The sequence below is a fragment of the Poecilia mexicana genome, unplaced genomic scaffold (genome assembly GCF_051168715.1).
Source record: "Poecilia mexicana isolate PSO_F unplaced genomic scaffold, ASM5116871v1 scaffold_15, whole genome shotgun sequence".
Lineage (NCBI taxonomy): Eukaryota > Metazoa > Chordata > Actinopteri > Cyprinodontiformes > Poeciliidae > Poecilia > Poecilia mexicana.
In genome coordinates this window covers 20,767,769-20,780,666 of record NW_028263384.1, presented here as the reverse complement: position 1 = coordinate 20,780,666, position 12,898 = coordinate 20,767,769, and the positions used below count along the sequence as shown (strand labels likewise).

The window sequence follows — 12,898 nt, the reverse complement described above, 5'->3', positions numbered from 1 at the left end:
TATGACAATCAGTGGAACTGAGGAACAGGTTTTTTTATTATTATTTTGCAGTGAATGACTCGAATAATTTTCTACATATAAAATACCTTAAATATCGAATTATATTCAGCTAAAATCCCGCATGAATATCAGTGTGTTGAATCTTTGCGTAAGCAATTTTCTTTTTAATCTCAAGGTTTTTGTGACACCTGCTGGTCAATTTTGGTATTACAAGAATACATAGAAACTCGCCACTTAAATGTGAAATGAAACATATACTTGCTGAAATACTTGTAGGAATTATAATAATAATAATAATAATAATAATAATAATAATAATAATAATAATAATAATAATGAAAATATTTCATTTTTATGTTTACATTTAATCTTAATACCATAGTCTTATTTTATCTTGTTGTCTTCTTATTATTATTTTCTATAATGTCATTATTATTATTATTATTATTATTATTATTATTATTATTATTATTATTATTATTATCATTATCATTATTATTATTATTATTTGAAAAACAAGATTTAAAGGTTTTACATTTGTTCGGAACATTCTCAGGGGTAAAATAATGTCCGTATTAGTGCATTTTAATCACATTATGTTATTTTATTTTCTCGACATTATCTCTCAGTGATGACACCAAAATTTACACTTGCTATTTAATACAAACCAACACATCAAAAGTAGCTGAAAGAAGTCTGGAATGTTTCTTTTATTTCGAAAATCCAGTTTCCAACTGTGCTTGCATTGGTTTTCCACATTGAACTTGTCACTCACAATATGGCGGACACGTCGACGTATCTTTTTCACGGTGCAACAAAGCCAACGGTCTGTGGTCGACTTCCCCACGAACAACAGGAGACATATGGTGTTGCCGATAAGGTGATGAGTAAAAAAAAACACCGTTAGCAGTTTTACACATTCAATGGGGGGTTTAAATGCATATAACTAAAAGCTAAAGCAATAAACAACTGCGATGGAAACACTAATGGTGATTTTGCAGCGAACATGTTGAAATCAACTGACATTTCTACGAGCGAATCAGAAAAGCCGATTTCTCTACCCGTGCCATTTTTAACCAATCGCTGAACGAGAGTTGCTGTTCCCATGTTAGGTAGATCGCCCCGACTATAAATGGGCGGAGGAGTCATTGTCGAGGAATGTGCAGCATAACTCAGAAGCCATTTTGTGATGATATCCCTTGTTGAGAAAGCCTGTGAGGATGCTGAAACCAGCGAACATGGTTTACATTCCTGTTTGTTTCTCCCTCCGTCTCCTCTATTTTCACCGTGGCAGCTGTCAACCGACGGGACATTAGCAAAGCGGGGTGTCGAGCTGTGCTCACAGGGTTAAAACGCCACTGAAAATGAAAGAGGAGAGTGTCTGTTTACTGTCTCTGTCGAGACATGTAACACCGTGAGTCTTTTCCAGTCTGAAATCTTCCAGCATCTCTCACAAACCAACCGTCTCCTTTCAGTGACCGTGTTATAATTCACTCTCGTTACCGGGGGAGAAGGAGAAGCAGATCCGTTATTTATAATTTTTTTTTTCTTTCTCTCCAAATGGCTTCTGTGAGCCTTGTTTCCAGTCCCCAAACCCCTGTTCTTGACAAAAACATGACAGACTCTGAGCTTGCAGGGGATGAAAGGTCGAGTAATATTCTTAATGCAATTCTTAACACGCTCATCTGTGCGATTCAGTGCTGTGGGTCTACATGCTTGTGTTGCTGTTTATTGCAGACATTTCCAAGCTTCCTCCCCCTCTAAATTTTGTTTTTGCATGTCTTTTTGGTGCATATCTGTGCAAGCGGCCTATATTTTTCATCATCGTGCCGATGATTCATTATCATTTCCATGCGAGGTAGCAGACCTCATCGTCCTGTTGTTATGCTGCTGGGATTCATAGAGCTGTTGTTGCCATCTGCAGGGTATTATGCAAATAACTAATGACGTAAGCACCACGCCCATCGTGCTGACACACTCCCCCTGGCGGTCACCTGGTAGAACTGGTCAAAAAACGGTTCATGCAACGTTGACATTTGTTTCTTCAATGTCCAGGCCTTTATGCTCGTACTGTTATTTTTTTTTTTTTTCAAAGTTTGAATTGTTTTTAAAACTTTGAGCGAGAAACTAACCATGTGCAGAAAATGTTTACCTTCAGGTGTATGTGATTTTGTGCCAATTTAGTCTTATCAAAAATGGGATTCAAAATAATTTGCAAGTAATTTGCAGACATTAAGTTTGACTAAAAGTTCTCAACTCAGATTTATTTCAGGTTCTAGTTATTTAATTACTGAAGTATCAATGAGCTATAAAATTAAATTATGAAGATGTATGCTTATTATGTAAATAAGAATGTCAATATTTACTCTAGCTTCAGGCATGACCCTATGAGATTGTTAAGACAGGATAACCTTGAGTGCAATACCACAGTATTTACACCAAAAATATTTTTGCATTCATTTGATACAGAAAGGCAACAATTATTCTTGAAACAATATATTTAATGATAAAGTTAAACTATCCTTCTGATACAAGGTAGAGTTTAAGGCATGTAGATGGCCATGTTCTACTGCAACAAAACATCGGAGACTTCTTTTAGCATCTTGGAGCTGGCTTTCAGGGTGAATGTACTTAGATGAACATACCTTGTTATGTTGCCACTTGTTTTAAAATCTGGTTTCTTTATTGAACCATCTTTAATTCACTTCCCAGACTTTTAGGATGCTACAATTTAGATAGATTTTGGATTTTGCTATAATTTTTACTCAGGAGCACATTACACTATATTTATATATATTTTTTTGTAATTGGACATGTTATTACATTTTTCCAAAGAAGTGTTAAAAGATCCACATTTTTTTGTTTGAATAGTTTAGTTATTTTACTTGTACACATTATTTTTATTTTTTTTTAAATTGACATAAAATACCTGTATAGCTAGCAAAACTAGTACCTTTTGCTGAAAAAAGTTGAAGTTTTTATTGTTTTTTTTTTGTTTTTTTTTTTTTAGTCTGCAGTCATCTGAGAGGAAAGTGTTATCTAAATCTGGGTTAAACATACAATACTTTCTAATGTCAAGCTGTTTTTGTCCTACTTTCCAGCCTGCATTACATTTATTAAATTGATGAGATGTTATGAAAATACATTAAAACCAGAAAGGAAATGTAATATGTCCCACACTGATATGAAACTGTACCCAAATAATAATAATAATAATAATAATAATTAATAAACATTTTTATATATTCATGCACAATTCTTTTGCTGTTAATTATTATGGTTTTTAGCTTGCGGTTTTTGTAACTTTTTCCTGTGAATCACAGGTTTTCACAAGTTTAGTTATTAAAATATGTCAGTTTTAATTTTTAATTAGTCAACCTCTGCAAACCTGTAGAACATTAACCAACCTTCAATAAAGCAGCTACTGATGGGTTCATTTGAAGACAAAAATAAAACATTCATGTGCTGTTTTTGGTGCACACAATCTTAGAGGTGAATTAAAATTTGACATAATTGCTCGTCCAGCTGAAGGTGATGAGTATATTTAATCGTATTTGTTAAAATATTAAATTATTGTTCTGCCAAATTTGTCAAAAAAACCCAAAACATTTAGGGTATTTGAGAGGCTGGCTATACTTACGACTTGGAAAAAATATAGATATTTCTATTTAAAATGATATTGAGCTTTGCATTAATGTAACATTTTCGTTCCTCTTAGGGAGGATGGTGAACTGGAAGATGGAGAAATAGACGATGAGGGAATTGAGATTGAGGAGGAGAACAAAGAGGCTGCTGAAGTAAAGGATGACAACGAGAAAGAAAAGGAGAAAAACAAAGAGAAAGAGGAAAAGGCACGAAGACATGCAAGGAAAAGATACAAAAAGACCAGAGAGAAAAGGAAGTCCAAAAGGAGGAAACGTGAAAGGCAAAGAGTAAGTCGAGAAAAATCACATCTCAATAAATATCGTCAAAAAGGTCAATTATTTCTGTAATAGTTCGTTCAACCCCCCAGAAGCCGCAGATATGCTGTTGCTTGTACACATTTCTCTGCCACAACTTTTCATTCCACTAAACTTTACATTTTTATACCCCAATGTAACTCTATGTGAACAAAAAGCATCTTTAACTGACAGCTTTTGTGACTTGCTTGTGAAGGGTATCTGTGACTGTTTCACTGCAGAAACACAAAATCTTACTATTTTTGCTCTAGTTTATAGTTCAAATATCTTAGTGCACTATGAATAAGACAAACATAACTTACAAGTAACTTTTAAGATATAGGAGCTTGTTTTAAGTGAATAATTCTTGAATATTGATTAAAAAGTACTAAATGCACTGGCAGTTCTTTCATTTATAATATGACCGAAATGTCTTGTCAGAAATCTGTTGGTGTACCTAGTCTAGTATTTTCATTAATATTCAGGAATTATTGACTTAAAACAATCTCCTGTGTTTTGCTGAAAAGTAACTTTAAAGTTAGTTTTATCGTATTGCAAGTGTATTAAGACATTTGCACTAGAAACTAAACAAAATTCTTGGTAAGATTTAGTTTTTTCAGTGTTGCCTGACAGTTGGCAGTCAGCAGTGAGAGATAAGATCATATTTCTATATCTAGAACTCGTTGTAGTTTATCTTCTCTAATCCTCTAAATCAAAAACAGGCACAGCTCTGCTGCAACTGAATATTTTTGCATTAGTTGGTAGTTGGTTAATTCAGAATCTGGTTTTCTTTTGTCCTTTTCTCCTCAGCATCATTCCCCCTCCAGCAGCTCTAGCTCCGACAGCTACGACTCGGACTACGACCGATCAGAAAGGCCCAAAAGCAGGAAGGGCCAAGGCTACAGCCGCGACTCTGACAACCAGCCCTCTCAAGTGGGTTTATCACCACTTCTACCTGCCTCACTAGTAGCTGTTTGAGAATTAAAAGGAGATATTGCTCTGTTTGTTTCAACCAACAGCATTCAAAGGGACTCCATGGTAACTCAAAGAAGTCATCCCCGCAAAAGAGCAGCGATTTTGATAAATACAGCGACGATTACAGCGATGATAAGTATGACTACGATGAGGAAGAGGAGGATTATGAAGACGACATGTCGGAGTACCAGCAGTCTAAAGATGGGAGTCAGGGGAAGGGACGCTACTCAAAGGATCAGATGAGCAGAGGAAGCTTGAGAGGGATGAAGCAACAGCAGTGTACGATCTGGTTTAAAATATGAACATGTTTTCCTTCAGAAGTTTATCAGCATTTACTGAAGATTACTGAGGTTTTTCAGCTAAATATTGAGAGACATATTTATTATATTTTCAGTCGGACAGAGAGGAAGGGGCAGAGGGAGCGGACCAGGAAGAGGGCGAGGGATGCTCCTGAAAAACAAGAAACTGAAGGGCAAACCGTGGGGAGGGCGCGGGCGTGGCCGGGGAGGAGACCAGGGAATGGAAGACATGGGACCAGTAAGTACCGAATAAACTCATTCAATTTTGTGTGAGTTTTCATTTCTATATCTCTTATAGAAATGAGGCTTGATTTTCATTTATTTTGTGCTGCAGGAGGGAAAAATCTCTGGCTTTCAGAAGAAGCGACCAATCATGAGCAAGGAGTTCATCAGTCAGCATACGGTTGAGCACAACGGTAGATACATCTGCAAGTACTTCCTTGAGGGTCGCTGCATCAAGGTAAGGAGACGCCTGGATGTCCAGCTTCTTCCCACAGTGATCACTGGTGATACTTAAACATTGTCTTTTGTGTTTGCACAGGGGGAACAGTGCAAATTTGAACATGAGCTGGTTGTGCCTGATAAGAAAAAGGAACTCTGTAAGTTTTACCTGCAAGGATACTGCAGCAAAGGAGATCACTGCATTTACATGCACAATATCCTTCACTGAATGTTCTTATTTGTGTTTATGTGCAGAGTCTGGAAAAGTATTCATACCGCTTGACTTTTCTTGCATTTCGCCACATTATAACTACAAACTAACTATACTTTAAACTGCTTTGTAATTTTAATCCTTATTTGTTTACTGTGGTTTTTGGTGCTGTTTTTTTTTCTCTAATCATCTCTAACACGGCCTCAAAAAGAATCTGTATTAATATTAAATTACACAAAGGTAGACTCTATTTGATAATTAGGTGACTTTTTGCAATTGATTGCACTGCACTGAATTTAGGGGAATCTTTACCAAATGTTTGTAAAACTATTCAGGAAATCATTTTTCTTATTTAATCTATTTTACTTAATTCCCCTTCAGGAATAAATGTTTTACTGTTCTTTTGAATTTAAATTGAATAATTATTTGTATTTATTTTCCCAGTCACAATAAGATGCCAGTATTGCACCAATAATATTTATTGAAGTTTACGGGTAATATTGCAACAAAACTAGAAAGTTTATAGTGTGAAAATGTTTGTTTTTTTACGCACTGAAACTAACATCTTGATTAGGTTCCTTAACCTTTGTTTGCACATGAATACCCCTGCAAGTTCTTTCACACAGGAGCCAAATGTTATCAAGGGGAGAACTGCAAATTTTCCCATGATGCTTTGAATGATGTCACGAAAGAGCTGCTTGATAAGGTAATCTTTAATCTTGTACTAGGGGTGTCCAAAGTACGGCCCAGGAAAATGGAAAATGTTAGCTACAACACAAAGTATTCGACTTTTTATAACCAAGCTTTCATAAAAGGTTGAACAGTTTCTATCTAGTGACTTTTACTAAATTCTCTGAAAAAACTAGATGCCTTTCTTTAAATACAGAAGATGTGCAAAATCATTTTCAAGTTTTATATCTACAATTTTATATTCCATTTTATTTTGGCCAATAATTCTTTTCCATGTGACCAAAACTTTGGACACTCCTGCTTTAGGAGCTCATTCTCCACGCTGCTAGTCTTAGATTTTAACGTTTCCTCTCTCTGATTCATGTGACAGATAATTAACACGGAAGAGGAGAACGCCCGGGAGGATGAGTTGGAACTGGAAGATCTGAGAAAGCAGGGTATCGCCCCACTACCAAAGCCCCCTCCTGGAGTGGGGTTGCTGCCCACCCCGGGTCAGAGCAGTCCAACAGATGGGGCATCTGGTCAGGGTGGAAAGAAGATTCCCTCTCTGTTTGAAATCAAGGTTCATCCCACTGTGGACTTGGCACAAAAAATTGCTTTGAGGTAACCAAAATTTTCTTAAATCAAAGTGATATAAAAGGTGACCTTTTATGCTTCGTTGAACAGGTTAAGATAGGCCTGTGGGATTCATTTTTCCTAAATATTGAGATTTTAGTCTGGTCAGTTCTGCCTATTTTGAGCTTCTTTAAGAATGAGAAGTTTTGGGGCATCTTGTCACTTTACATCCAAATAAGCTGCTGCTGGCCACGCCCCCCAACTCAATGTCTACACTCCTTTACACAATTATACAACCGTACATCTTTGAAAAGTAAAAGTAGAACCTCCTGCACAACCAGCAAGAAAGCAGCAGGTGGTTTCTGGTTGACAAGTCTTTTCCAGCAGCCATTGTACAACACAAACAGCAGTAAAACCAGTTGACCAAACATGCTGGAACTCAGCTCAGGTTGCTAGGTGATGGGCAGAGCTCCACCGGGGTTGCTAGGTGATGGGTTGGGCTTTGCTGAGGTTACTAGGTCAGGGGTAGAGCTTGCTGATTTGTGACGTAATATTCAGAAAATTTTTGAAATGGGTCACTTTCCAAAAAATGGAAATTTTAAATAATATTTTTAAGCTACAACATTTTGTCACTGTAAAAATCATCATTGTCTTTCAGCGGCTCCAACTTCTCCCAGAATCAGGCGGATGGGTCCGAGGACACTGCTGCGGCTGCGGCTCCGGTACCAGCAGCTGAATCAGCTGTTCCTATAGGTCTCCCCATGGGGCCAACGATGCCTCAGAGTCCCCCAGGAAAGCTTCCCCCTCACGGATTTCCAATGCAACCACCGCCCCTCTCTGGCCAGCCCCCACCGTTTCATGGAGCCAGTATAAACCAGCAGATGAATATGCAGAAGCCTCCGTTCCCACCAGACATACAGATGCTACAGAACATGTTATCCTTCTCGTCGTTTGGTCAGAACCCAGTGGATTTATTAAGCAGCTTCTTTCAAAACCAAGCCGTCGGTCAGCAGGAAGGTCAGTAATAATTTATAACAGCAATTAAATCAGTTTATTTCCCTTCATTTGTTACTAAATATACATACTGTTTTCAACAATGTAGTGGAACCTGGTCAGGCCTTCATACAGAACCTTCAGCAGCTGATGGGTGCAGAGTCACAGCTGCAGTCTTTGCCACCAGCGGTGCAGAAGGCCATCTTGTTACACCTGACCCAGCAGCAGCAGGAAGCCCAGAGCAAAGAGCCACACAGAGCAGATGGACAACCTGATAAGAACGACAACAGAGGTGAGCGGATGTGTTTATTTGCTGACTGGAGGATTTACTGACAGTAAATAACATCAAATTAAATGATCTTCCATTCTGACTTAAAGCTAAAGAAAAATGCAGTACATTAAAACTGGCCATGGTGACAATTAAAGTGTCTTGACAATTAAGTACTCATGCCCCTTCAATGTTTTCTACATTGTACAATACAATAATACACTATTCCATTGTAGAACATTTGATCATTTGTGATTTTTTAAATGTTTTTTTAATACTGTACAAAATAGGCTGAAGTGGTTAAATGAAATAATCTGCAGAATTTGCCAGTTTTTTAAATCATTAGAATAATTGATAACTGAAGTACTAAAATAACTGTTAGTTGCAGCCCTACTTAAAAGTATCAAAGAAATGAGACTGAAATTAATTTTCACTTAATTTTTATGAATTTATTAATACACAAAAATACAACCAAGTATAAAATTTCTTTCCGCTTCATATTTAAGTGCTAGTTTTTGCTTGTCCGTTCCTTACAATATTATAAAATGAATGAACAAAAACAGTGATTATATTGTGATGGAATGTAAAATGGCAGCTTTTTTGTTTATAACATATTTTTCTGTAGATGAAACAACAAACTGGTACTCAAGCGATGATGAGGATGGGGCCTCTTGTGTCTCCTCCATCCTGAAATCTCTGAAGAAGCAGAATGAGGTGCAGCAGAGTCAGTCCAAACCCCTCCATCCTGCGTCGGCAACCCCAGCTCTGGGCGACCCCAGGCTCATGAAGGAACGAGCCCCACCCAGCGACCCCAGGGTCAAGACCGACCCTAGACAGCGACTCCAGGATCACAGTAAGGAGCTGGACGGAGCAGCGGATCCAAGACTCCCCAGAGACCCCAGGAAGACGAGACCCGGCGATGTTGGCCGCCAGCAGAGTCATCCTGCTCCTCAAAAGGCTCCAACAGGAGAGGAGGATGAGGAAGGAGAGCGGGAACTGAAGGACAGAGCGGTTCTGATCCCTCTGGAGGCCAGCCCTGGCATGGTGTTGCGGGACCCTCGCTGTCAGCTAAAGCAGTTCAGTCACATTCGGGTCGACATCCTGCTCCAGCGCCCCGCCTTTGCTCAGACTGTGGTGTGGGCGCCGGAGGACCTCATCCCTTCACTTGTCCCCAAACAGGAGCACTCCATCAACCTGCCCCTCCCCCCGCTGATCGCCGATGCTCAGATGAACAGAACCAACCAGCCCGACCATTCGATAGTCTCCAGCCCGCCGCCGTCCGACCCCAGACTAGCAGCCGCCCGTTTAAAGGAACGTTTGGGCCGGATCCCCGGCGGATCCCTGGAGACTCGATCCTCCACAGAGAGGCCTGTAGATCCGCGGCAACAGAAATCTCTGGACCCCAGACTCAAGCGGAGAGGGAGTCTGGACTCCAAGGTGCTCGGTCAGAAGGAATCCCCCTCAGCGGGAGGACTGGTGGACCCCAGGCTCCAGAAGGCCGGCTCCAACTCGTCTCCCCCAGCTGCTCAAGGCAAGCCGGACCCTGAGAAACTGCCGCCGTATGCCCCCCGGTTGGCTTCGTCCGACGGAGGGCTGGAGAGTCCCACCACGATCCTCGGGGGCATCAGCTTGTATGACCCCCGCTCTCAAACCGACCCGGCTCGAAGGGAGCCGCTCGATCCTCCCAAAAAACCAGGGATTCTGAAACAGTCATCGAAAACGGAGAACTCTCTGGCGCCATCTCTCTCGCCAACCCAGCGAAGTGGCTCGTCTGAGGAGGTAAAAAGCACAGAGGTCGCCTCCCAACAGATTCCTCCTGCTACTTCCTCCAACGGAGCTCCGCCTGCCTCACCAGTCAAACCCCCCGCGGTTCATAACCTCCCCATACCAACGCTGGCTGGGCTGATCCGGCCGCAGTACGCCGACCCCAGGCAGGCTAAACAAGGAGGACAGGGGACTGCAGGACCGCAGGAAGAGACAGAGGTCAGCAAGGACCAGGAGGGGAAAACGGAGGAGGACAAGGACAAGGAAGAGGAAGAAGTTATGGAAGAAGAAGCAGAGCAGAAAGATTCAGATGAGACGGACGACAGGACACTGAAAGACGTGTTCAAGACTTTTGATCCCACTGCTTCTCCTTTCTGTCAGTAGATTCTTAGGCGTGGATATTTAAAGCAACAAGTAAAGCTGCAGGATGTAACTATTATAAAAATGGTCTTTTACATATTTGTTAAAACTGTCACCATGTCATGACAGTTTGAGACAGATAATCTGTGAAAAGATCAATCTCCTCCACCTTCTTACCGAGCTGTCTGAAGAAATGAACCGCTTTGACCAAAAACAACCAATCAGAGCCAGGAGGAGGGTCTTAGTGCCGTCAATCATTTTCATGTACTTGCTGCTCAATGTGGTACTGACGGACAACTTACTGTTACAGGAAAACCATTTATCCACCATCATCAATGGTTATGGTAACAAGCCTGAGAGGAGGAGGATGAGCAGCACCACACTGAGGGTGATTGACAGCACTAACACCCTCCTTCTGGCTCTGATTGGTTGTTTCTAGTTGGCACTGCGGGTACCTGGAGATGGCAGAGTAGCTAGATTTTTTTTCATAAATTATATGACATACTGTCATGACATAGTGACAGTTTCGACAAATATGTAAAAATATGTATTTTATAAAAATTGCATACTGCAGCTTTAAGTTTTGTAAAACATTATCACTTATCTTTATTTAGCAATACACAGCTCTATTTATTTCTGTAAATAATCATGTACAGATTATCACAGCTTCACATGAAAACAGGAGTGTGGGAAAAGTTGAGGTGTTATGTTTTTGATTCTATTCATGCAGACTATTTTGAGTATACTCACTACTATGACAGTATTTATTCCTTTCCACTGAGAGCTAATTATGTGTCCTTACTTTTATATTTACATTTTTTACCAGAACCAGAGGTTAGCTTTTAATTTGTCAATGACTTGACCTCTTTAGAAAACCAAGAGTCCTTTCGTCACATGCATCATAAGATTGCATTTCAGATTTATTTCCAGGCTGCTACACTTTTTAAAATTTCTGTACAGTTGATGCGTTTTGCTGAAATGTTTGCACTGCGTCATTTTAGCTTAGCTTGCTATAGTTTCTTCTTTTTGCTGTTTATATCAGGCATTGGGAACTCAATTTGACTCGCAGGACCTTACAAATGCATTTGTGTCTTTTACGCATTTTGTCACGTTACAAACTTATTATTGGGATTTTATGTGGGGGGAAAAATGTAGATTGTTCTAAAAGTTGGAATGGTGTGTGTTTGTATTCAGCACCAAGAGCCAGGAACTAATTTCCAGTCGTTTGGTGTATGACTAACATTTTTGTACATCTGGAGACTGAGAATGTTGCCCATTCTTCACTGTAAAGCAGTTCAGACTGTGTTGAACTGAGTGAAGACTGTATGTTGTCATTAATTTGCTTTGAACTTTGACTGGGCCATTTTAACACATGACATAAACCTTCCCATCGTTGCTTTTAGTGCTACTACTAGCAATAATTTTGGTAATCGATTATTCTGATAATCAGTAAATTGGAGCAAAGGATTACTCTGCAGCTAAAACAACATACTTCTAACATCAACATGTAAAAGCTCAGTCCTTTCTGAGCTTTTACATGTTGGATTATCTGATTAATATTTGGATTAATCAAACATAGGGGCTGAATACAAATACACACCCCACGCTTCTGAATTTTATTTTTGCTAAATGGTGTTTCATTTCTCTGTCACTTTTAGAGTTATACACTACTTGTGTTGGTCTGTAATGCCAGTGGTTATAAGGTGGCAAAATGTGTATCATTTTATGGATTACACTCACTCTTAAATCCACTGTACATGTGCCATTTTACAAAAGAAAAACACTGACCAGCTTGGAGGTAGCAGGTAAATGTTTATTTTGTCCTAAAAATGATAAACAAAATGAAAAATGGATGAAAACATTTTTCCATGTATTTTCTGTACAGAAATATTATCAGAAAGGCATTACAAGTAAGTGTATATATGTAACAAATGTGGCCCTTATCGCAGTTTCTATCTCTGTTTGGCGTTTGTAGAGCACTGTATTTCAGCCTGTATTCATAAAGCGAGATTGTTATAGAATGAGGCATTTCAGTAGCGGCAGCTTTTCTCAGTAATGTGTGCTGCTTTTTGTTTTCCTAAAAAATTAAATGTTCTCTTTTGTTATTTTCTGATATTTTTCATTATAAATGTGCATTTTATATTATGTGTACAGTGTGTTTTACTGAGTGCTTCATGTATAAACAGATTTTTATTCCTCTTCGTATGGTGACACCAGCTTTTCGGTTTTAACTACACATGTTCATCGTTTAAGTGGTTTTATTATGAATATATTGAATAAAGAAGTGAAACAAAGTCACATTGTAGCTTTTATGTCAGTTCCTGTCCTACAGATAGTTTGACATATTAGTTCAATTTTAATATGTGACACTTTCATTGGCCTTCTTCTTTAATAATACATTGTA

General features: G+C 39.2%; 1 protein-coding gene across 1 annotated transcript; it reads left to right on the top strand.

The window, feature by feature from the left end:
* The first annotated feature begins 1,420 nt into the window (after window positions 1–1,420).
* Window positions 1,421–12,788, top strand: zc3h6 (zinc finger CCCH-type containing 6). The gene is made up of 12 exons (XM_015010016.2): window positions 1,421–1,646; window positions 3,719–3,932; window positions 4,749–4,871; window positions 4,958–5,192; window positions 5,308–5,450; window positions 5,547–5,672; window positions 5,754–5,868; window positions 6,461–6,570; window positions 6,925–7,157; window positions 7,768–8,126; window positions 8,212–8,394; window positions 8,996–12,788. Exons 1-12 carry the CDS (start codon window positions 1,561–1,563, stop codon window positions 10,516–10,518), a joined length of 3,450 nt encoding a protein of 1,149 aa, XP_014865502.2. The 5' UTR covers window positions 1,421–1,560; the 3' UTR covers window positions 10,519–12,788.
* The last annotated feature ends 110 nt before the right edge of the window (window positions 12,789–12,898 follow it).